The sequence below is a fragment of the Apium graveolens genome, unplaced genomic scaffold (assembly GCF_009905375.1).
Source record: "Apium graveolens cultivar Ventura unplaced genomic scaffold, ASM990537v1 ctg2319, whole genome shotgun sequence".
NCBI classification, from domain to species: Eukaryota; Viridiplantae; Streptophyta; class Magnoliopsida; order Apiales; family Apiaceae; genus Apium; species Apium graveolens.
In genome coordinates this window covers 64,583-91,129 of record NW_027417600.1, presented here as the reverse complement: position 1 = coordinate 91,129, position 26,547 = coordinate 64,583, and the positions used below count along the sequence as shown (strand labels likewise).

Below are 26,547 nucleotides of genomic sequence, written 5' to 3'. Positions count from 1 at the left end.
TTCCAAGATCTTGAATCTGTTTATTTTCAGATTTTGCTCTGATACCACTTGTTAGGAAATGAATAACACACAGAGAGGGGGGGGTGAATGTGTTTTACTATTTTTATACTTTTCCTGAACTTTTTATGGTTGAACAAAGTAAATTAAATCTTGTAGTAAAGATGTGTTACTGCAGAAATAAAAAATGCAATAATGAAGAACACAGATCTTTCAAAACTCACTTAATTTTAAATTAAAATTAAGAATGTTTTGCTACAAAAATTCTAGGCTCTTTGTTAATAAAGAGCTTAGATTCTTCTTGAGAGAGTTACAACATTTTCTTTCTCAATTTGTACTTCTAACTAAAGGACCAGTGTTAACTTTATAATTCAGTTTACTACTGGTTTACACATTGTACAATAAGACATGCTATTACCTTTAGTAAACTGTCACTTGTCATTTCCATTTTAGGAAAAGTGTATCTTCCATTTCTGGCTTAACATATCTTAGCATCCTGTGTTTACTTTGATCTTCATTTGTCAGTTAATCTTTACCATTGATCTTGCACATCCTTCAAGCTACTTTTTGTAGACTTGTCAATCCAGCTGTTTGGATTATTTGTTGATTGTAAATCTTGGATATTGAACTGGTCTGTAATTTTGTACTTTGAGATTTTACCTCGAGATCTCCAGTCTGGTCTATAGAGAACTTGACATCTCGATAAGTATAATGGCTTGTCGAGATCTCTAGTGCTCTATAGTTAATTTGACTTGTAGAGGTCTCTCAGTTCTCTATAGGAGAATTTGGCTTGTCGAGATCTCTAGTCTTCATATCTTCACTTTGACTTATCGATATCTCTGAGTTCTCTAGTGACTTGTTGACTTGTCGATAACTCAGAGTTCTCTAGTTAGATTTGACTTGTCGATGTCTCAGAGTTCTCTAGTGAATTTTGACTTATCGATTTCTATAAGTTCTCTAGTAGAATTTGACTTATCGATAACTCAGAGTTATCTAATGAATGTTGACTTGTCGATAACTTTGAGTTCTCTAATGAAGAAATGACTTGTCGATATCTCTAATCTTCATGTCTTCAATTTGGCTTGTCGATATCTCTGAGTTCTCTAGTAGCTTTTTTGAGTTATCTATAAGTCATTCTGGAGTTCTCGAATGACTTCTCTATAACACTAAATTTGTTACTTGTAGAGATCTTGACTTAAAATATTTTTCTTAAAACAGATTTATTCAACTCCAAGCTTCTTCACAATTCTTCTAAGGCATGATCTTCTTGATCTTCTTCCACATAGAATTCTTAGGCTTGACACTGTTTATAAATAAAGACTCTAGTCTGCTCTTTTGACATTTTTACAGACTTTAAATGTTACAGGTACAAAATACAAATTAAGATAACAATACAACTTACTTAGGGTTGTCAAATTGACTTAGTCTTGTTAAAATACAGGCATGTCTTGCACAACAATAATAAATAAGGGTAATTAAGTAAATTAACAAAGGACCATGTTTCGCGATTATAATATAGTACAAATAGTTTAGATAAATCAGTAACTAAAGATAATTAAGTAAATTTATGAATTACCGTACCAACCATATTTTCAATGTATGAAGTACCGTAACAAGACAATATTCAGCACCAAATAATGCCGCTCCCTTGCCGAACATGATTAGGAGTTGAACAACGGTATTTTGCTAAATAGTGAGCATGGATAGAGGTATTTGGTAACTATAAAATTTGAGATAGGTCATCGGGCTCTAGATCTACAATTGTTATTATTTGGAAGGAAAATGACCGAAGTGTGTTGGTTGTATATAAGTGGTGGTTGAGATTTTTAAAGGCGGTGACCGAGATTGATTAGAGTTGTGGTAGCTCTCAAATCCCAAACCTTGATAATGGGCCTACATCTTCAAATTTATAAGGAATCAAGCGAATGTAACTTTTGGGGAACAAGAACCTATGTGGTAGGTTTTCATTTTGAGACCTAGTAGGAGAACCTACTAAACTATCTATAGGCCGATGAGGCCTAACCACGATGACCTAGAACTCAGCAACAACTTCATGATTTCACAGATGAGACTTCTCTGGTTATGATAATCATCCGCTTCCAGCTGTTTTCCTGGATCATAACTATAAGTGTTCATCAAATCGCCCACACCACATAAACCGCCAACACCGCATCGCACCATATCGAAAAATGCAGTTTTTAATTCTCGTGGAGGCGGTTGCGGTTTAAATTTATGACAAACCGCACGGTGCAGTTTAAGTTTTTGATAATGTGGTTCAAACTGCAGCGTACCGCAATTTCATACAATAATATTTATTTTAGTTATATAATATAAATTTATTAATATTGCATTTTATATGTTATATTGTTATTATATGTTAGTTATTTAATTATCAAAATATATGACGTGGTGGTTGTATTATACCAATACGTTTAAAACAATGACCATTATTGTTGTATACATGATTTTATTTCATACAAAAGTATTAAGTTACTATATATTTAAAACTTGTGTTTTAATCTTTTTAATTATTCATTCTATTTCTCATGTTTGTTAATTTTATAGTTATTATAATAGTTAAAAAAATTATTATATATATAGAGATATATGAATATCTTGAATTAAATATTTATACAAATTATGTTTTAATAAAATTTTAATCATATTTTCATAAATAGTGCAAACCGCTTAAGCCGTAACGCGTGGTACGGTTTGCACAGTTTAACATTTATGCGGTGCAGTTGCGGTTTAGGAATTTGGACAAACCACACACGTAGTTCGGTTCGCGGTTTTAATCCAAACCACACCACACCGCGAACAGCCTGATCCTATCCACAAGTAAAGTCATGACTTATCCTAAATATTGGACGCATCCATATCACACGAATGATAAACACCCACCAGACTACTTTAAAGTTTCCCAAACAAGAACACATGTTGATAACATGAACAAAACTCTCGAGCATATATCACATACTCTCATTAAGGAAACTCATTGACTACATGTGAAGATCTTCATTCCAGTGTTACCCCTGTAGGTCTCTAATCACGGATATTACCTTACGAGAGTAATTATATGAGTGAGTTTCTCGTGATAAATAATAGATAGAAGAAAAAAGTAGAGTTTATTATAATACAATTTGTTCTCGATTACAATAGAATAGTGACTTCTATAATCAACAACTAGAAAATAAGAAAGAAAAATATCATAACAAGTAAACTATTATAATAATGAAACAATCCAATAATAATATTATTATATATGTTAACATTCCCCTCAAACTCACGATTGTGAATCGAAAATTTGCCAATAGAAACGGAGTTGCGCAACCAAACAATCCAGAGATGCAACAGTTTAAACAAGAGTATTCAAACGAATACAAAAATAGAGTTACGAATCCAAAACAACCAAAAACTTTCAAGAGAATCTAAAGCACAACCCATAATAGAATTTTTTCAAAGACTCATCAACACAAGAAAAAACAGCGCAATTCAAATGTATACAAACTAAAATCAGAGTTAATCCGACCAGTAAGAAAAAAAGAACCATCCATATTATTCACTAACTAAAATAACTTTTAAACTAAAGCAAATCTACAACTATCGAAACTAAACCTAAATGTAAAATTAAACCCAATAACCAATTCAAAAAATATGACGTCTAAGTTTTTATTCAAAAAAAAAATTAAAAAAAAAATTATGAAACTATACTTTATAATATTCTTAAAACACGTGTCGTCCAAGTGGAAAAAACTCGTAAAAAATGAGTGACACGGAGGGAATACAATATAATATTTTAAATTAAATGTCAAAGTCAAATAATCATTTAAGCACAAATTTAGAGTCGAAATGCATTTTATTTTGTGAGGTAATCTCCACACCGTGTGTCAAAAAATCCGGCCGGAGAGGTTGACTACAGATAAGAGACAACAGAGCTCACAAGTTACCCAAAATCTTGTGTACTATAGAAAGTGAAGAATCATTAGAAACTGTAAATTCCAAACTCAAAACTGAAAGTGACACATGAAAAAAGAGGTACACACAATAAAAGCACACACACAACAAACACACAGTGATCATCTTGAGTTTGCAAGTCTTCACATCTACACATGTTGTACATATATTAAAGTCCACTCAACCACTTCCTCCTTAATTTCAGCACCTACCCTTCTCTCTCCAACACACACAGTTACACACACTAAAACACACAGTTACACACACTAAACACACACAAATCTTACATGTTAAACTAACAAACAACCCCACAAAACAATCATCTGGGGTTGTCTTAAAATCATTGATTTGAAATGGGTAATCGTTTGATTCGCATGACAAAGAAAGATCCAAGAGAAAATAATAGTAGGTCAAAAAGCAAGAGAATGAGTCAATCTCAAAGAAAAATGGTGGCAGAAGAAGAGATGTTACATAAACAAGCTTTGGCCATGGCAATTCATCAACACCAACTGTCTCAAAGATTTGAAGGATCCATGTCTAGACGAATTGGGTCTCGTCGCCGCAATCAAAATGAGCCTAACAACATTATTAGTGGAAGTAAAATGGTAGTACTTTAGTCTTTAGTTGTTTAGTTAAGATATTATGTTTCAAATATTTTTTTACATTGAAGTACTAGAATGTTTTGTTTTTAGATGGTTTGCATGTTTTTATATTGTTTGGATTGGATCTTTTGCAGGGAAAAGTTTTTGTCTGGTCCAACTGTCCAAGTTACTTTTTTGACATGTTAACTAATTTGAGGTTAAAGTTTATCAAATGTTGTTTTAAGTGTCTTAAAAGCTAATTTTCTTGTTAAACTTGTTTTGTACTTTATATTTATAATGTATAAGTTTATTGGCATTTTTGGATATAATTAGGAGAAAGAAAGAATATAGAGTCTATGTTTGTTTAGAAAGAGTTTTGGTTTCTTGGACAAATTGAAAGAAGTACCACTAAGTCTGGAACTTTTTGTTCGAAAGAGAAAAGAGGGGTACATCTTTTATCTTTCCAATGCTTACAACTTCTAATTTTTGAGCTGGTTGTAGTGGCTACATCTTAATTAAGATGATTACAAGCAATTTTATAGTACATAATTTCTGAGCTGCTTGACATACGTTTATCGGTTTATGTTTTTGGTTTTGCACTCTAGCAGTACTGTTGTATGCCCCTAAGACTGATTGTAGCAGTCTCCACTTGAAACAAAATTCTGAAAGAAAGTGTAATGTGTACGGAAACACTTTAATTGAAACTTTATAACACGGTCTAGTGGTCATTGTGGCGATAATTATCAGTGATAAATGTGACGGTAACTTATCCTTTATGGGAATTAGGAGATAAGAGGATCTATATTTGATATACCAGATCAATTTTCCATCTATAAGAGTGTGGTTATCATGAACTTTTCTAGTACTTAAAATGCAATTATACATTTGGTGAGAGATCCATCTCTATAAAAAACAACTGAAAGGATCTACTGCTGGTAAATTTATAACACACACAAACATGTCTGAGTGCCCCTTGGCCTGTTTTTTCTGCACTCTACAGTAATCATCTTTGGTTACCATCACTATCTTTCTTCTTGTAGCTAGAACTTTTAAAATCTCTTCCTGTAGTTCCCAGCCGTCTAATTTTCCATTAAACAGCTGGTTTTCCATTTGTAGGGTTGGGAGGAGGTATCTGGTTAGCTCAAACTATATATGTCATTGTCAATGGAAATGCATACTATGATATAAAAAATAAGCCTAGTTGCGCATCTATACAGATCACTAAACCAGAATATGTGCAAAAAGCAAACAAAATGTATGACATCTGTTCTTTATTATTGGAAGGTAAATTCTGTCAAGTTAGATGTCAAGAACATGATAACTGTAATTGGCCCTGACTTGAATTATCCAGAACCAGAAGGTTAAAATAGTTTCTTCTGAATTTGATGCCATCGCCCTACTGACTGGAATACCGTGTCTTTGAAAAAAGGACGTCGTGGGTAAGGATCTACTTAGGAAGTTTTTGTGGGAGGGATGACGCTTGAATGTTTTTTGTGAAATAACACTATATACAGATCTTTTATTACTTGTATCAAAGATTCTGCATCCTTATAAACTAGCTTACAGCAGAACGCATCTTCAATGCTTTTACTTGTAGTCTAATGCACCTAAAACTTGTTTAATTTATATATATATTTGTTTGCCTCGGTGCAGTTACCAGAAAATTTGGATAATATCAAAACAAAAAACATTGTTTTGGTTCATGGTGAAGGATTTGGAGCTTGGTGCTGGTATAAAACAATTGCTCTCCTGGAGGAGTCGGGTCTACATCCTATTGCTTTAGATCTCACAGGATCGGGAATCGAACTGACAGATACAAAAAATGTCAATACTATAGCGGACTACTCAAAGCCATTGATTGATTATCTCCAAAACCTACCAGAAACAGAGAGTGTAGGAAGTGCTAAAATCTACTTCTATTGTTTCACTGTTGATGAAGTAATTTTCTAGGTTTTGGGTATTAATGGCATATTCATATGCTTAGGTCATTTTGGTAGGCCACAGCACTGGAGGGGCCAGCATTTCATATGCATTGGATCAGTTTCCCCAGAAGATCTCAAAAGCAATATTTCTTTGTGGTACAATGGTAGCTGATGGTCAGAGGCCGTTTGATGTGTTTGCTGAACAGGTACAAGCACATACTGTATTGTAGTATTTATCCGAATTAGCTAACTGGCGTTGAGTTTACAGACTGTGTGAGACATGCATACTGTTTGTATAGATTTCGTTTAAACGTAATAAAATCTGAATTTGAACTTTGTCAAATTCTTAAGGCTTTCCTCTGAATGATAAAATAATGTGTGTAATTATTGAAGATTAGTGGTTGGGCATTCAGTATCATAGTTAGGTGTCACTCTAAACTATCAGGTGATTTATTACTACAAATTCATTAGTCAGTTCAGTTACCCAATTATGTACAATAAGAACTTGGTTTTGGCCTTGTACATTTTGAGACATCGCTCTTGGGGTTTTTTAACTCTTCCCTCTAATTTTGTTCTTTTAAATTTTGTTTACAGCTATTCATTCCCTTCTCACAAAGCAAATTGAGCTTTGGGTTCTCGACTGTTGTATTTGCATGCTCTGATATGGAATGTTGTTTGGCAGCTTGGTTCTGCAGAACTTTTTATGCAGGAATCTAAGTTTTTAATACATGGGAATGGCAAAGATCAGCCCCCAACTGGGTTCATGTTTGAGAAAGAGCAGATGCATGGATTATATTTTAATCAAAGTCCTTCAAAGGTATTTTTTAGACAATACTTTACACTAGTATAAAGTTTAAGAAACTAAATTTAGTACCAACTAATTGCTTAGGTCCTAAACCCAAAGATAATAAAATTTAATTCGAATAAAATTGATTTGGGAACATTCTGTAGAAGGATCGCAATATAGCTCATACATTATGAGCAAAGTATATGACTAATAATATCTTATAATGTGTTGTTTTGATAATGTCTAGTGACAATTTGTTAGAAGCAATCTAAAACAATCTTCGTTTACTAAATAATATAAATTTAGAATTAATCATTTAAATAGGAAAATCAGAAACCCTGAGTGTACATTGTTCTGAGCAGCAGTGAACAAGCACTAGCCTACAAAACTGATCTCGCCAAAGCGAAACTATATCTATAAAAATATATGCCATGATATCTACAAAAATGTTGTGATGGAAACAGGATGTTGCTCTTGCCATGGTTTCCATGAGACCCATCCCTCTTGGTCCGATCATGGAGAAGATGCCTCTGTCAGCAGAAAAGTATGGAACCGGTAGGCGTTTCTATATTCAAACACTAGATGACCATGCACTTTCACCAGACATCCAGGAAAAGCTTGTCAGAGAAAACCCACCAGAAGGGGTCTTCAAAATCAAAGGCAGCGATCATTGTCCTTTCTTCTCGAAGCCGCAGTCCTTGCACAAAATTTTGGTCGAGATTGCTCAAATTCCTTAGTATAACGTTTGCGTCCTTAAGATACCTTGTTAGTTGTTGTATTATAGAAACTGGGGGTCAATAGTTACATTGCTATTTTGCTTCTCCTAGATTTACAACACCAATGTAAAGATGAACAACTTATATCAGCAAAATTCTGTGAAAACATGCTCAGGTACTGCATGGCTAATTACATTGTTCTAATTTTTTTGTTTGGTTTTTAATATTTTAAATAGAATACTCTGTGCCTGAAAGATTGTTTTGAAAGATTGTTTTCGAGATCCTAATTAAGTTTGGTGCATTTTTATTGGTGGAGTTGCTGTAAATGGAGGGGGATCCATCAATATTTTAGATTAAAGGACCAGTCAAAATACACCAAACTCATGGGAGTTAGTGCTTATTGTGTGTTCTTGGCACACATTAGAAAACCCGTTATCATTATATTCCAATGTTGACAGTTTATATTAAACATAACTATAATTATGTGTTTTGTAAGAAACTGAATTATGTGTTGACATGTGTATTGAAATTAATAAAACTGGCATTTCAAACCAGAAGTAGCAATATAAACATTTCTCCTAAAATAATTAAAACATGCTAAAATGCGAGTAGATCATTTAAGTGGATCAATAAAGTAATACTAGCTACATACGAAAATGCGAAATGACATACACAAGCCGAATAAATCAGGAAATAATACTACTATGAATATACACGTTAACGTAAACACAATTATAAAAAAAATGAAAATAAGGGAGAAAATACAAACGGAAATATACATGAAGATAAAAACAATCACAAAAAGAAAAGAAAATAACGGAGAAAATACACGTGATATTGATGAGTAAGATAGTAAATTGGGACACACATAATATGATAATCGCGAGACGATATACACGAGTCGAATAAAACAAAAAAAGACGACAACCACGAGGTAAGAACAAAAAATGATTAAAATGACGATGATACACGTGAAATGTGAATAAAATAACAAAAAAATATAATGATAACAAATAAATACACGTGAAACCGATGAACGAGACAATAAATCACGACAACCGGTCTCCATTTTAATTATTACGATACACAATTATAATACTTTTCCACCTCCAAAATAAGAATCGTTTCGAATTTTCACCCCAATATTAAGCCATAAAAAAGCCTTCATCTTCAATGTTTTTCAAAAAAATTCCAAAATACAACACAAAAACATAATATAGATCTTTGTTCACTTTTTGATTTTTTTAACAAATACTTATTTGTAAGATATATGCCTAATTATTAAAAAACATAACTTTTACGGTAATATATTATATTTACGCAAAAACGCTTTAAATCATATATTCAATATATATTGAAGGTTCGACAAGATCCTATCAATCATCAATATCGTTTAACACATTCAAATATATTGTGTAATCTGATTATTTAAGAAGTCAAAATTAACAAGAAAATGTGAAATGATATACAAGAGCCGAGTGAATTAAAAAAATTGGGATATTCTCTCTGATGTCATTGTAAAATTGGCTTTTCTCACCGGTACCATCAATTTATTGACTTTTACTCGTGATAATCTTGTACATTTGATTTTTCACTTCGGATACCCGGTGTTAGGTAAAATGTAATTAAATTGATTCATTTTGAAAATAAATTGTATATTTGATTTTTTTGTGAAAAAATACATAAAATAAATTCTCAAATAATGTAAAATGGAGTCACTATGAGTGAAATTTTAATGGTCAAGTTTGGTTATGAAGTTTAAATATATCTCACTCATTTTAACTTAATTTTACATGATTTAAATGTTCATTTCATGTAATCTTTTACAAATATTTCAAATATACAATTTGTTTTACAATTCGAAATCAATTATATTACATTTTACTTGGATATCCGAAGTGAAAAACCAAATGTACAGGATTATCACGATAGAAGTCAATAAATTGATGGTACTAACGGAAAAAGCCAAATCCCTAGTAGTGAGAATATCCCAAAAATAATTATTATAAAAATACACATTAAAGGAAACCTAATCATAAAAGAAAGGAAAATGATAGAGAAAATACGTACAATGTTAATGGAGTGGGATAGTAAATTAGAACACGTAAATATTGAGATAATCGTGAGGTGATATATACGAGCCGAATAAAATAAGAAAGATTATAACCACGGAGGAAGATACACAAGATAATCGCGAGGTGATATATACGAGCCGAATAAAAAAAGAAAGACGACAACCACAAGAGAAGATACACGTGAAATCGACAAGTAATATAGTAAACCGGGACACGTAAAAAAATGCGTTAATTATAAAAAGATATATATGAGCCGAATAAAACAAAAAGAAATGATTAAAACAATGAAGATGCACGTGAAATGCGAATAAATTAACACAAATTATAATTACAATAGACAAATACACGGGAAACCGATGAACGAGACAATAAATCACGACAACCGATTTCCATTTTTAATTATTACGACACACAATTATAATACTTTTTCCACCTCCTATTTGCCCCAACATTAAGCCATAAAAAACCTTCATCTGCAATGTTTTTCAAATTTGTTTGAAAGTACACAAAATAATCCGCGAAAAGCTACTCTATATATAATCTCCCCAAAATTCAAAACACTATACACACAAACATCTGTATCTACACATCATTTCTCACTTTCCAATGGCAAAACAAGAGAAACCAAGCTCAAAACCCCCAAATCTCCGATCAACCGATCTCGAATTCGATCCGAACTCGTACTCGCTGGAGAAATTCACTCTTTACGAAACTCGAGCGGTACCGATCAAACTTATTTCATTATTTCATCAATTACGGTCGTAATTGTGGTTGATTTTGTGTTTAATTTGATTATTTGTGTTGCTTTTGTAGAGATTTTACTTAATTGGAAGTGATCGGAAGAAAAGGTACTTTCGAGTACTGAAAATTGATCGAATGGAAGCGTTCGAGTTGAATATAAGTGAGGATCCTGTGGTTTATTCGTCGAAGGAGGTTAAGAGTTTGCTTCAACGGATTGATGAGGGGAATCGTGCTACCGGTGGATTGAGTGTTGTTGCTAAAGTCTATGGCATTGCTGGTATACATTAACTTAAGCATTTATTTATGTTCATATGTGTGAAAATGTGAATTATGCTTGTAATTAGAGTCGGAAAAAATAAATGTTCTACAATTTCATTTTAAGTGCCGAAATAGTTGTCTACTTTTTCACTTTTCTCAGTCAATTTGCCCGACTTTGACTAAATAATAGACAGTGATAAGGATAAGACTTTCCCTCCGTTTTATTTTATTTTGACTAAGTTTGACTTTCAAGTTAAGTGTTGTTTTTACATTTTCAAGACAAGTACATTTGCTTTTCATCTAAATACCTTTTTTAATATTAAATTTATACATTATCCAAGTACTAGTATTAACGATAGTAGGTTTAGATGAAGGATGGAGGTTGAAAATAAAACTACATTGATGCTCCTTCGTGTTGGGCTTGCTAAGCAGGCCTAACTCCACATTAGTATGATATTGTCCGCTCTAGGCCGAACCCGCACGGGTTTGGTTGCACTTCCCAAAAGGCCTCATACTAGTGGAGTTATCTGGCTGCGTATATTCTAGCAAACTACCCCTCATACTAGTGGAGTTATCTGGCTGAGATTGTTGTGGAATCCTATTGGCTGCCCACCTGCCTTTTCCGTGAGCCCATACCGGGTAGCTCATCTGCCTTCTCTTAGGTCCATTCTGGAAACCCAACTGAGATTGTTCTGGACCGTTACAACCTGACTATGATACCACTTGTTGGGCTTGCTAAGCAGGCCTTAACTCCACATTAGTATGATATTGTCCGTTCTGGGCCGAGACCGCACGAATTTGTTTTTGGTCACTCCCAAAAGGCCTCATACTAATTGGAGTTAACTGTCTGCTTATATGCTAGCAATCTCCGCTTCCCACAAACGATGTGGGATAACTCCTAGCAATCCCCCCCTTCACACATCTGGCCCGACACCTGTCAATTCTACCTCCTTCAGTGTGACTAGGCTCCCCCTCGACCCATACTAGAAGTTCATCTGGCTATCTGGCTCCCCTTAGGCCCATACTGGAAGGCCCGTCTGCCTCCCCTTTAGCCCATCCCGGGGTAACCCATCTGCTGCTTCCTAGGTCCATTCTGGAGCCCACGTGAGATTGTTATGGACCTTCTCAACCATAGCTATGATACCACTTGTTGGGCTTGCTAAGCAGGCCTAACTCCACATTAGTATGATATTGTCCGCTCTGGGCCGAGCTCGCACGTGTTTGGTTTTGGTCACTCCCAAAAGTGCGGGTTTGGTTTTGGTCGCTCCCAAAAGGCCTCATACTAATGTGGAGTTAAGGCACATTGAGCTTGACACCAGTCGAATCTGCCACCTGATTGTGAATCTGCTCCCCCCGGACCCATACTGGAATCCAACTGGCTTTCTGACTCCCCTTAGGCCCATACCAGAAGGCTCACCTGCCTTTTCCTTGAGCCCATACTGGGTAGCCCATCTGCCTCCTCCCAGGTCCATTCCGGAAACCCAACTGAGATTGTTCTGGACCGTTACAACTTGATGCTCTGATACCACTTGTTGGGCTTGCTAAGGGCCGAGCCCGCACGGGTTTGGTTTTGGTCACTCCCAAAAGGCCTCATACTAATGTGGAGTTAAGGCACATCGAGCTTGACACCAGTCGAATCTGCCACTTGATTGTGCATCTGCTCCTCCTGGACCCATACTGGAATCTTATCGGCTTTCTGACTCTCCCTAGGCCCATACTAGAAGGCCCACCTGCCTTTTCCTTGAGCCCATACTAGGTAGCCCATCTGCCTTCTCTTAGGTCCATTCCGGAAACCCAACTAAGATTGTTCTAGGTATGACCGTACCTGATGCTCTGATACCACTTGTTGGGCTTGCTAAGCAGGCCTAACTCCACATTAGTATGATATTGTCCGCTTTGGGCCGAGCCCGCACGGGTTTGGTTTTGAGCACCTCTTAAAAAGCCTCATACTAGTGGAGTTATGTGGGTGCTTATATTCTAGTAAACTGCCTCTCCCACAAACGACGTGGGACAACTCCTAACACTTCGTCCCTAATTAGTTGAACATTTTTGACTTTTGATGGTCAAATTGACCGCAATTTGACTGAAATTTTGTATATTATATAATTGAAAATATTTAAAAAAATTGTATCATTGGAAACCACATGTAATCTACTTTGAAATGTAGTTTTTAGTTTTTTAAAGTTACAAACGGATAAATTTTAATCTTTGGTCAGAAATTGGTCAGTTTGATGACTGAACAGTCAAACCGAACAACTAATTAGGGACGGAGTAATAAAAAAAGCACAGTAATTACTGTACATTTTTAATAAGTGTTCATGGTAAAAAAACGGCACTTAAAAAGAAATGGAGGGATTACTTATCTCAATTATAGTTTCCTTATTATTAAATAATAGGCGGCTACATTTACCGTAGTGGTTACAGACTTTCCATACTTCTAAACAATGGGACACTATATATTGCGAATATATACTAACCCTGATGAGGGACGTTATTCCTATTAGCAATGAGCATTCATTTCCCCATTAGTGGGAATGAATTTTAGTTTCAAAATGTATTAACACAATTGAGGGAATGATAATTATGAATATTTACCCATTAGATAGGTAAACAAATTTCTATGCACACCCATTTTCTTTCCAATAAACAAATTGTATGTGTCTCGATTGAATTTCTAGCTATTAAGTACCTCTGTTTCTTTTGTCTGTGTAGGTTGTATTAAATTCTTGGAATCATATTATCTGATAGTGGTAACGAAGCGTCGGCAAATTGGGTGCATATGTGGTCATGCAATATACAGTATAGATGAAAGCCAAATAATATCTATCCCACACGCGTCTGTTCAAACTGAAGCTGCATTTTCAAAAACTGAGTTGAGGTAATCCAAATTTTCATGTGTTCTGACTTCTGATTACAAAATTTACTTTGTAATTTTTAAACCAGTAAAACTTGGAGATTTAAAATTTATATGTGAAACATTATGATATGACTTATAGTCGTATACAAAAGTTAAAACAACCGTTTAGCCTAAAATTTACAGGTCTACATCAGAATCTACCTAAGCACCACTTTGCAAGTGTGCATCATCTGGGCTTTCAGTAAATTTGGACTTGCTTATTTCTAATAGCAGAGTAAAATCTGAACAAGTTAATCAAAGGCTTTTGCTTTCTTCTATTTCCTAAACAAGCAATGATTTCCTAAACCTCCACCACCTCAGTAGCATGGATAGGCACTCTTTATGGGTCCATAATATATAATCTTCTTCTCTCATGCATGGACAATTGGACATGCTTAGGGAGGTAGAAAATTATTTAGCTTATCATTTACAGAGTGGATGAGCACAAGTCTTTGCTCCTTTTCTCATTCCTCACCCCCATGTGGCTATTATAATTCAAATTTCTGCCTGCAATATCCCTCAGCCTCCTCATTGGTCACCATGTTAAGTTGAAATCTGGTTTACTCTTGTTAAATTGTAATATTTGCAGGTACAAGAAGCTTCTATCCAGTGTAGACTTGACTAAAGATTTTTTCTATAGCTACACATACCCTATAATGCAAAGTCTGCAGAAGAATGTCACATCACTAGCTGAAGAAAGTATGCCATATGAGAATATATTTGTGTGGAATGCCTTTTTAACTGAACCAATTCGATCAAGATGCAATAACACAATATGGACACTTGCTTTGGTTCATGGTAATTTTAAGCAGGTATTGACATCTCAGTTTGTATCATTGGTTTATATGTCTTTCTTGCATATACACTGCTTACTATGATTTGTTTTAACTACTAGTTACATTTTTTCACTCTGTTCCAAAAAAGACGTTTAATTTTGTTTGGTCTGATGTTACACAATAATGCCTCTTTCGATTTCTACTGCTACTTTTTCTTGGTCAATGTACTGAAACAAATTAGGATGTTTAATTTAGATGAAGGGAGTATTTTGAGTATATTCTTTTATGTCAAAGCACTATGTAAATACTGCAGTAACTTGTTGGTACAGTGATTACTCATAGGCTAGGCAGGAAGAACCAACAAATGTTTACTTAAAAGAGAGACCAGTGCTACTACTAGTGGCTGGATGAGCCGATAGACATCTGCTGGTGATGGGGGAGGGGTTATGCACTGCAGATAGTTACATATATCTGTTAAAGTTATCTCATATAGTACACACTAGATCAATACAACTTTAAGATATTCTAAACCTCTTAGTTTTTCACCTTCCCCACGGCCTTATGTCTCCACCAGAGCGTTGTACAGGAAACTAGAATTACGAATTTCAACTTGCACACTGTCAGCATGCACAATATATATTAAATTGTAATGTCAATTTTTGAGATCTTTCATAATTTATACATAACGTATCTGTCCGGAAGGATAAATATGAAGTATTTATAAATGGAGTTGGGCATATCTGAGACTTCAGTTGGACACTTTGTTGTGTGATAAATGCAGACAAGGCTCTCAGTCTTTGGAAGGGACTTCAGTGTCACACTGGTTTCGAGACGCTCTCGACATTTTGCCGGGACACGGTATGGCGTACTTTGAAGTATTTAAGTGTGTTTTAGTTTATTACAAGTCTTTATTTTGCACTTTTTTTTTTCAAAATCATGATAAATTTTGCAATGTTGTATTTGGGAGGACTCCAAGTGATTTAACGGACCTTTGATATTTAATTAAATTTATATATTTTGTTACTTGCAAAACGTTTGCACTGAGTTCTTGCACTAAGCCAAGTCACTTAAGTCAGATGTTAATGTTGCTTATTGCAGATAATTATGAAATATAAGGCAATTTTCATTTCATGTTTTTGACTTGTATGCCAATATATTTTACATCTACCACTAGGAATATATATTCTGAAATATATCTGAAGTCTGAACTCTAGAATATCTTTTAGTGCAGTAACTAGTAAGTAGTTTATTGTATTCTTCAACTATTGTCTTTGGTGAATCCAGTTATTTGAAAAGAGGAGTAAGTGACAGGGGAAGGGTTGCGAATGATGTTGAAACAGAACAAATTGTTCTTGATGAAGAAGCCGGTCGACGTAAAGGAAGAATGAGTTCTGTTGTACAGATGAGGGGTTCAATTCCCCTCTTTTGGTCACAAGAAGCCTCAAGATTTAGTCCCAAGCCTGATATAATATGTAAGAAACTTCTTCAGAATTACTTTACTTTTCTTAAGTAGTTTCATGTCGTAGTTTGGCTTGAATTTGTGCCGGTATACTTGGGCTTTTCTTCTGGATAATTTTTTTTTGTTATTTCTGTGCTCTTCAACTTCAGTGCAAAGGTATGATCCTACATATGAGGCAACAAAGATGCACTTCGAGGACGTGGCAGAGCGATATGGCAACCCAATAATAGTCCTTAACCTTATTAAGGTTTATTATATTATTATAGATATCTTTTTATGATGCCTTGCTAGATGTAAACATCCCCTTCAATATAATCCATAATTATCACATGAGCTATTGATTTATTTCCTTTCACTCGTACATGTATGCATTTATGTTCTTTATATGTCTTTGTAGTAGTTGTCCTCATTAAGCTCATAATAGAATATTTTGTAATAAAAGGGATTTCCAGTTTGGATTCGGGCTATTCCCGGTTACAACAATTCTGGTGGAATATTTTGACTTTTTAATTTTTTTAGGTCAGGTTCAGGTCTACTTATTTATGCGACCTAAATCAGCTGACCTGACACGACCCTATTAAAATGTATCTATTCTAGCTATGTAACAAAAAATTGGGCAAGTATGAGGGAACTATTTATAAGGCTATAATGCCTTTGCTGACCTCATATTTAGTAGTTATAGGTACACAGTGCAAATTTAGTGTTAATACTTGTATGGAGAAACAACAATGTACGTACAATAAACTGACTGACTGACTGTCTATAACTCTATAATTAATGTATAGTGGTCTTTAAATGTAACAGTTTTGGACTATGTCAAATGTGTTATTTCCTGATTCAATGCTTTTGATTCAATTGCCCATGCCATGCTCTAAATGTGTGCTACATTGTCTGGTACTTTTTACTGATATATATAGTTGTTTTGTAGACTGTCGAGAAACGACCACGAGAAATGATGCTGAGGCGTGAGTTTACCACTGCAGTTGGATATCTAAATCAGATTCTTCCCGAAGAAAAGCAGCTGAAGTTTATTCATTGGGACTTTAACAAGTTTGCAAAGAGGTATCAACTTACATATTGTTATGTGCATTATGCAATAGAAGTTTCTTTTCCTTTGCACTAACTACTATCTTTATCTGCCAATTTCAAGCAAATCTGCCAATGTATTGGCAGTATTAGGTGGTGTGGCAAGTGAAGCACTTGACATGACTGGGTTCTACTATAGTGGAAAGCCTTTAGCTGTCAAAAGAAAATCTAGCCAGATCAGTCGTAACATTATTACAAGGTACGCCGTTTTTCCAAAGTGGTTTGTGGGTTTATTAAGCTCTTATGTACAGCTTTGTATTCTGGATTTCTTGAACTGATGCAAGTGCTTCTTATGTGCTCATCAATTTCACATGAATATGTTCGCTATAGGTCGAAGTGTTTGATATTTAGGATTTGAAAAGAACTAGATTAGTGTGGAAGGTGGGGACAAGGGAGTTGCCTGATGCATATATTTTAATGTAGTATCTCATGCTTTCAGTTCTATGTAAGTTTAGAAAGATGCATAGGTATTTTGCAGATTAGAGAAATAATACTTTGCATGTAGACCTCGTTAGGTATAAGATTTTTGAAACCATGAGAGAAATGAGGATGGAGAGTGTGCAAACTGGATTAAGCAGGATATCCGGAGGCTGATTATATATATTAAGTTTTTCTTTTAACAAATGGGTAAGGCTGAGAGGTGCTTCCATTCTTGAACTCTAGTAGCAAACAGAAGTTGAAACTACTCAAATTTGAGAGTTATCATGCTCTAGTTTACTCAGAGTCTTGGACCATTGAATATGGATATGCTCTAAAATAATTGTTGGAGGAACGGTGAGTGCATGTGGGTTTATAATGTAGGGGGTGGGGTGTATTCTTGGAAGATTTACTTTGAGAGAGGAGAATAATGTTGTTAGCCCCCTTAGCGGCACCCAGTTTAAAACAAACAGTAGTTGATGCAAAAAAGAAATTAATTAGGAATTTTGGAATTAAACAGTAAAAAGATAGCCTTGGGCGGATTAACTGCATAAAATACACTACCTCAAGACTTTTTCAACTGCTGAAGGTAGAAAAGATAATGGATCGCAACCCTCTCATTGACAAATATACTCTAATTCAATAAAACTCTGAAACTAGAAAAGTATTTCATCTCCTTGTAGAATCTACTACTAGTGTTAAAAATGAAACTACAAAATATCTTTTTTAACATCTATGTTCTCCACTACCATAATTAATTGAAAGAATAACTCCTCCAATCACTCTACTATTAAATCTAATGTGAATTTTTTATAATATATTATTTTGAAAAAAATAAAAAAATCATAAAGATTTACAATTACCTTCATTTTACAATTACCTTCATTTCTTAATAAATTAGCAAAAAAAACTTTATTTCTTACTAATAAGATAAACTAGATACAAATAAAATCCATAATCTCTTGCTCTGCAGTCAGTAGTTCCTCTTATGAATTTAGGGTTGCGCTTTATCATTACTTTGTGCAGGCCACTTTTGATGAGGGTAGTAGCGTATTGAAGATAAGTAGGAATAGTAAGAACATATTCCTAGCAAGGGTCATGTATCAATGTCTCTTAAAAGAAACAATTATATTCTTTTGATGAAGTACCTGCAAGATGGAGGTAATGAGTGATATCTGAATTGGTAGTAAAATGTGGTACCGGACTACTAAACTACGCTATGCAGAGGAAAGATGCATAGAGACATTGAGATGCTCTTAGGCAAGTGACGCTTGGCAGTTACTGAAATGTATCAATGAATTAACCAGCACACTACAAGGGAGGGTTGGGGTTGAAAATTGATAGAATACTTTTAACGTTGACACCACTGTGACAGTCAATTTAAGGGCCACAATTTGACGACTGTTATCGCTTGCCTATTCAATTTCGGCGTTGTTTTGTAAGAATGCTTGAGTTGTTATTTCTTTGTAGGTTGCGGAATTACATACTGGGATTGTTCTCAATTCTTACTCAACTCTATTCATTGAAAATTGGTAATATTTAGCCTTGTTTGCTGTAGCTTCAGCCACTGAGATTGGGGGGGGGGGGGAGGTTGGTTTCCCCCGAGTATAAAATATCTTGCCTTTAAACACTGGAGAGTGCTGGGAACAAAGTTGTTCAATATCTGCCCCGTATCTCTTGGCAATGGGAATGCTTAGGCATGTATATATGATTCAGTATCTAATCAGCGATGTAATATTGGGTATATTTCTCGGATCAAATGTGATAACTAAAACATTAAGCCGTGAGCTATATGTTGTGTCAGATTCCAAAGACATTCTACGAGGACTTTATAGTGAAAATAATTTCAGGAGCACCAATGAAGAAACTAAGTTCTTACAAGATTTCCTGAAAATTTTTCAGAGGTTAAGACATTATTACATTCCGTCACATAATAACCCCTCTACCTTTCTAGGCAGTACATGTACTGCCAGTACATACTGCGAATTCTTGAATATCAAGTATACAGAGACATATTGACCTGAATGAATTGTGTTTGGTTACAGATGTTAACAACATTAGTATATTCCACCACATATCAATCCCTCTACCTTTCTAGGCAGTAAATGTACTGCCAGTACATATTGCGAATTCTTGAATATCAAGTATACAGAGACATATTGACCTGAATGATTTGTGTTTGGTTCATACCAAGTTAAAAGGATACTGATATATTTTTGAATCTGCTGTAAGCTTATTTCCGTCATTTTCATTTGTTAGGGATGCTTCTCTTAGAGATCTACGAGCTAATTCTGGGGACCTTAGAGATCTACGAGCTAATTCTGGGGACCTTAGAGATCTACGAGCTAATTCGGGGGATCTTGCAAGAATTGGGAGTAATATTGATACTCTAAATTCAACTATAATGAGAGGCAGAGAGTCAGTAGGACCTCAACATTCTTCGAATAATAACTATGGTAATGCTGCACCAAGGTTTCAGTGTGGAGTTCTGCGCACCAACTGTATCGATTGTTTGGATCGTACAAATGTTGCCCAATATGCTTATGGTCTAGCAGCTCTAGGCCGCCAACTCCATGCAATGAGTTTGACAGATGAGCCTAAAGTGGACGCTGATAGTAGCATTGCTGCAGCTTTGATGGAAATGTACCAAAGTATGGGGGATGCTCTAGCCCAACAATATGCCGGTTCGGCAGCTCAGAATACTGTAGGTCTACCAGAAAATTGTGGCAATTCATTGTATTACTAGTTTAAATTGATAGCTATTTTTTCTTGAATATCAATATCTTATCGTACACAGTAATTTAAATTGCAGAACAGACCATCCTTCTTTTACATAATTAGCAGATCATTATTCATATACCTTGGGAAGTAACTTCTGGATTACCTTTTGCTCTACAGGTGTTTCCAGAGAGGCAGGGGAAGTGGAAAGCAACAACGCAATCTAGGGAATTGATAAAATCTATCAAGCGATATTACAGCAATACGTATACCGATGGCGAAAAACAAGATGCTATTAATTTGTATTGATCTTCTTTGTTTCATCTTGTATTAACTTCATATTTTTTTTTGTATCTGCTGCATTCACATCTTTAGAAGAATTTGAGTATGGTTTATTGGTTCTGTTTTAGATTTTTGGGCTACTTTAAACCACAAGAAGGCAAACCAACTATATGGGATCTGGACTCTGATTATTACCTTCATGTTACTGGCATTGAAGATAAGATCACCCCAGGGAAGAGGTAAAATGTGATGATCATTTTGTTTCCTTTTCATTTCTTCCTTCAAATACCTTGTTCAGGGAGTTTGGACTTTGATTGGACCGAAAGCCTATCAAGTTAGTTATATAAAAATATATGGTATCAGCTGTGCAAAATAGGTTCTGAGGTGCCCTTCTTAGGTTACTTTTGAATGCAGGTATTAGATGAAATTTCTCGTTCGTGGTTTAGTACTCGTTAATGTAACTTTGGTCTTTGCAAATAGTATCATGTGCATTGCTTACGATGTATAGACATACCCAATCCTATGAAGTTGAAAATACAAGCGTATGAATTTACCTATTATCTTATATTATTATTCAGGTCTCATTCAAATGCTAGGTCTGTATCTGTCCTTTCCCCCGTTCCTGCTTGGAGAGAGGATTTCTCTCGGATGAAGTTAACATCATTCGACAAATTGTTAGAACAAACATGCAGTTCTATAAAGAATGTGAGGCTTTGGACAGAACCGGATCAAAGAACTGGAAATTTTGGAATGGCACCTGATGCAGCGTAATTCTCCTCTTTATCTGCATTTGCAATCTTATCATTTAATATAGCTACAATGCTTTACTATAATTCTCTGGAAAAAATGCATTAATAAACTCGCACTGAATCAATTGCAGTTTCTGTTTCTTATGTTTAAGGTGGCATTTATTTGATCATTATTATTCAGTTGTCTAAGGCCCTATTTGGAAGTTTGCTTCTTGGTCAAAAATTAGTTTTTTGAACTTGATTAGAGGTTTGACCAAATGAAACCTCTAATATTAGTGTTTGGTAGTTAGCTTTTTGAAATAGTTGTTTGGTCCCAAAAAGCTAATTTTGAAAAAGCTACTTGGGAGGAGATTTTTCACTTAGATGATTGTTTATGTATAAAAAAGGCTAATTTAAACTGTTAGAATAATATAAGATCCTGGAAAGGGCCATTCTCTAACACCTTGAGATTTTAGAGTAACTGGTTCCTTGACATGGTATGAGAGCTCAGATTGACAGAGGACTCGGGTTCGATCACTTCGATCACTGCCACCCCCAACATTTCTCACAATTTATGAGGGACACAAAAGGCAAATTTATGCCCCAAAGATGGGCGCCCGTGCTCCACTTTTCGACCCATAAATGGGCTTTCGAGTGAGGGGGAGTGTTAGAATAATATAAGATCCTGAAAAAGACCATTCTCTAACACCTTGAGGTTTTAGAGTAACTGGTTTCTTGACAGAAACATCTATTTATCAAACAGTTTCATTCAAAACAACTAAATTCATACACTAGTCAAAACAACTTACTCAATCAGCTAGTCAAAACAGCTAATTCAATCAGATACAACGAACAGCTAATTGCCAAATCCTTAAGTTTATTTTTCTTGCATAATAAATCAAGCTATTGGAATTTTGTATAGTGCAGTGTTATATTTTCTTGCTTTGATGATAACATTTGGGACCAGGGACCTGTATTATATTTGTTGTCCTTTTATAGGATTATGTTATTTCAGTTTTACCTTCAACTCGGTTGGGAGTACTTGGAAATTGGAATAACAAATCATTATCTGGCTTTTTTTATTTGGTGTGCCTCTAAGAGCTCTTTATTCAAAAATTTGGAAGTAAAGAAGTGTAGGTTAATTGTGAAGTTGGCGTTGGTTGAAGTGGAACTTGGTGACCTCGTCTCAAGATATTGATGTGTGTTTGACTATAAAAATTATATGGGAAGATTTCAATGAACCACATGAACTTATTACTGGTCTGAACACCTGATAGCTCATTACTCGGAACTTCTAAATAATAGAGCAAATGGCTTATGATTGAAAACTCTGAGGTCATTTTAAGTTCCGAGGAGGGGAAACACGTAGGAACTTTAGGTAGATGTATGTGTAGCTAGGTGTTGAAAGCAAAAGGCCTAATAAAGACAATTTTATGGTTCGACAATTTTTACCATCTCAGCTTATCAGTCGGAAATTAAGTTCACCCTGTAGCATGTATATTATGGCTTACAAGCCCAAAAGTAAGAATTTATTTGTCATTTCGGAAAAGGTAGTTCTTAAAGCTAGAAAGCTAGCTTATAAGCAGGCTCACAAGCTTATAAGCTGCTAGAACAATATTGATAGTTGTCAAGTGGATGAAAGAAAAAGAGGAGATAAGTACTTCAATCATCTTTGCTCATTACCTTTAAATCATGTCTTTATCTGGTCCTCAAATTTATTTTTGCCTCTTCCCATGCAGAGGATTTCGACAAGTTTACCTTAATTTTTTTTTCGTCCACTACTAGATAGAGTGGATGATTTACTGTCACACATTTGTTCGGTTTCCTCTATGTAAGCTAGCTGGTTTCTTCTTTAGCTTTTCTATCTCTCAGCGATATTGTATCGTGGTAAATCCATAGAGGTCAAAATTCATTGTTGCAATATGTAGCTGACTCTTCTTTTGAAGAACCAACTATGTTGCCTGTAACGGTTTAATGCTAAAGATATCGGAAACTGAACAAATTTTACATTAGGAAACTTTTTTCAAGTTAAAAACACATTTTAACCAATTTTCAGAATAAACACTTCAGGTGATGTTTAAATAGGATCGATCAAGTACTACTTTGTCGCAATCCAAATCTTCATATTGTAGGTATAATTAAGCACATGTGCAGAAGGCTTGCATGAGCTGATATAGTAATGTTTTATGCAAATTATATTTTCTTTTGGTATATTAAATTTATCCATGTTGTTATGTTAGGTGACAATTTTCAGGTTGATCCAACTACCTCAGGATAAGATGTTACTATTGAATTGATCATTGTTTCCTCCCTATATCAATTAAAGATATAATACTGGTTTTTTCATCACGAAAAAAATACATGTACCTCTTTGATAGATCTTGCATGTGTTTGATTGGGTCTTGCAGTTGCATTGGTTAAAGATGTCTCTGACTTTATCATCTAAATAGCACTCTGTGAAATCTTCCTATATATCTTGCAGAGAAATTCAGCTTAAAACCCCAAATTGGGTTTTTGGTCAAAGAAAGTTGGAAGAGAGTAGCTCGACGAGTAAAGTGGTGTCCAGTGAATGTGCTAACGAGGGGTCTCAGAATGGAAGCAGAGTTGATTACTTATTTGACATGGATCGACTTTCTTATACTGCTAACAGTAATGAAGAAGAGGTGTTCCAAAGGTAAGTTGCCTTGACTGTGAGATCTTAGATTCTTTTCTTTATTTCCTGAGACTTTAAAAAGAACACCAAGTAACTGAAAGATAAACAACACATTTTCTGTTGATGGGGCTGTTTTTATTGATGCATGGTGAAGTTTGTAGTGTCTTACTGCTTAGCTATGAGATGTTTCCTTTTTTTTTTTTTTTTATAAGCCTCTTGCCTTCAGTGTTATCCATGTGAATTCTGTAGTAGTTATAGAGTGGAGAGGTAGCCTTCATAAAGTGCTATGTATATCTCAGTCCCGTACAATGCGTGGACCACCCTTGTTTTTCTAAATCATTATATTTTTATCCCTATTTTTTCAGTTTCCTTTTATCTATAATCCGTGTACAACTTTTCTTGCGGATACCACCGGTTGACCTGTACCTACTTTTGATAACTGTGAACAAAGGTTGTCAGTAGTACAGATGATAAAATTTTTGGATACACTACGATGCAAAAATTTCTGATACTAGCTAAAATTGAATGATATGTGGGTAAAGTTGGAAGCTTGAATATTGCCTTCTCTTTCCTGACGAATTCACCCATTGATTTGACTAAGATAAGAGTAATTTTTTTATGCTAATGCACTTTTTATCCTATGTCATTTGGTATTACTTACATGAAAGAAAGTTTTAAACTGTTTGTATTAGATAACTATGGTTTAGACCAAGTTCGACAGTTTTTGTTCACCCAAGGTGCTGTTGGTGAATATTGTTGAAAAGTACGCTGAAGGGGATCCGATTCCCTTTTATAATACTGGATTAGTTAATTATGCCATACAAAGTTTTAAGATGCCGGAAGTCAGTTAATATTTTCTACTGATAAAAATATATTTATATGTTCATATGATGGCTACAATGTTTATAGATCCACTAATTTGAATTGAACAAAATTATAAACTTTTTTAACTAAAAATTGCAAGAACTGAATATTGTCTTGCAAAGGTCAGAAGTGTTTATTGGGTTTGTGATAGGAGGAGCTTATAGAATTTAATTCTGGAGTTCAGGAAAACCTAGCTGTACAGATTTACATTCTTTATGTTGTCATGAGCTTCCAGTCTTATGCTAAACAAAAGAAATAAGTGTGCTATTTCAGAACTGTTTGCGAATGCACAAAGACATATTCGTGTATTCGTGGAAAGTAATATTGATTAGTACTTATGTTGTCACTTGTCCATCGATGCAGATATCTTGCGATGACTTCGTTAAATGACCTCGGTACTTTACTTGCTGATCAAGATGAAAACAGTGAGATTTACAAGCATTATGCTGAGCTTTGTCAGGTAACATGAGAATTTCTATCTGAGTTTCACAATAAATTCGTTTATAGTATTTAAAAATTAAAAGATTATGAAACGTGTATGAAAGGAATGCTAGACGCACATTTCAAATTTGCTTGTTTGCATACATTATATACCTCCTGATAGCCATTGTTCCATGGTATAATAACATACAACCTCGATAAAGTAATTAGTTATGTGGATGGAAACCAAATTGCCTTAGAAATAGTTATGCAGTATATGCCGTGTCTTTACTCTTTTACTCAACATTCATACTTGGTACAATTGACAACACATTTGTTCATTAATTCCTAACGGACTTTTGTTCCTTGAGAATTCGTCTTGTATAACTTTTTATCATACTAAATTGTTTGAACAACCAGGGTCCTCTGATGGAACCATTCCAGGACGATTCTGAGAAAGAGAAGCTCTATGCCGATTATCTTCAAACAGGCACATATGATGGTTTGGATGATAAAACTGTTGAAAAAGAAATGGAAGAAGCTCTTGATGAGTTCAAAAAACTCGGTGAAGATCTTGGGATCATTCCTAGCTCATGTAAAGCTTCATATGGGGACTCATGTCAACTGACAAGATGGATAATTGGAGAGGACAAGATTTAGAAGGTTTAAGGACCATCCTCTTCAGGCTTCGATCATAATGTCACTTTGTGATACCATGATACTGTATATTAGGTTGATTGATTAGATTGGTGAATCGTACAATTGAACAATGGTCGATAATATGTGGGAAGTACAAATTGTTCAAGTGTCTGAAACTCATCTGTTTGAATACTTTGTGTTCAAGCGTCAACCTCCTCTGTTATGTCTAATCAGATGTTCATGTAACAGATGTTTTTTTTTACCATGTAAGAGATGTTTTAGACAAACTATTTATGTGGTTATTTCTGTTGTGCTACTGTATATATTTCAGTAGCTTGATTTTTTATTATATGGCTTATAGCCTTACAAACGAGTATCTGTAAATTCTCGGAATGAGAATTCTCGGAATGAGCGATGATTGAATCCAGGATATGAGACGACAAATGATAAACTCTTAACCACTTGAGCTCATGACACCATTCAATTTAATTAAAATTCCGGAGAACGATTTTCGAAGCCCACATAATCACATGTTTTAAAATTCTATTAAGATTTAAGTGATTTGTGAAGTCATATTG

At 34.7% G+C, this 26,547-nt stretch overlaps 2 protein-coding genes across 2 annotated transcripts; both read left to right on the top strand.

The window, feature by feature from the left end:
* Nucleotides 1-3,993: 3,993 nt before the first annotated feature.
* Nucleotides 3,994-8,181, top strand: LOC141700431 (putative methylesterase 14, chloroplastic). The gene is made up of 5 exons (XM_074504209.1): nucleotides 3,994-4,556; nucleotides 6,186-6,425; nucleotides 6,517-6,660; nucleotides 7,137-7,271; nucleotides 7,706-8,181. Exons 1-5 carry the CDS (start codon nucleotides 4,305-4,307, stop codon nucleotides 7,976-7,978), a joined length of 1,044 nt encoding a protein of 347 aa, XP_074360310.1. The 5' UTR covers nucleotides 3,994-4,304; the 3' UTR covers nucleotides 7,979-8,181.
* A 2,208-nt stretch (nucleotides 8,182-10,389) lies between these two features.
* Nucleotides 10,390-26,256, top strand: LOC141700427 (phosphatidylinositol-3-phosphatase SAC1-like). Its single transcript, XM_074504205.1, has 16 exons — nucleotides 10,390-10,752; nucleotides 10,846-11,050; nucleotides 13,744-13,909; nucleotides 14,517-14,739; nucleotides 15,485-15,561; nucleotides 15,988-16,175; nucleotides 16,312-16,409; nucleotides 17,091-17,224; nucleotides 17,313-17,447; nucleotides 19,925-20,369; nucleotides 20,564-20,685; nucleotides 20,794-20,904; nucleotides 21,244-21,432; nucleotides 23,876-24,067; nucleotides 25,274-25,370; nucleotides 25,751-26,256. Exons 1-16 carry the CDS (start codon nucleotides 10,639-10,641, stop codon nucleotides 25,988-25,990), a joined length of 2,736 nt encoding a protein of 911 aa, XP_074360306.1. The 5' UTR covers nucleotides 10,390-10,638; the 3' UTR covers nucleotides 25,991-26,256.
* Nucleotides 26,257-26,547: the final 291 nt, after the last annotated feature.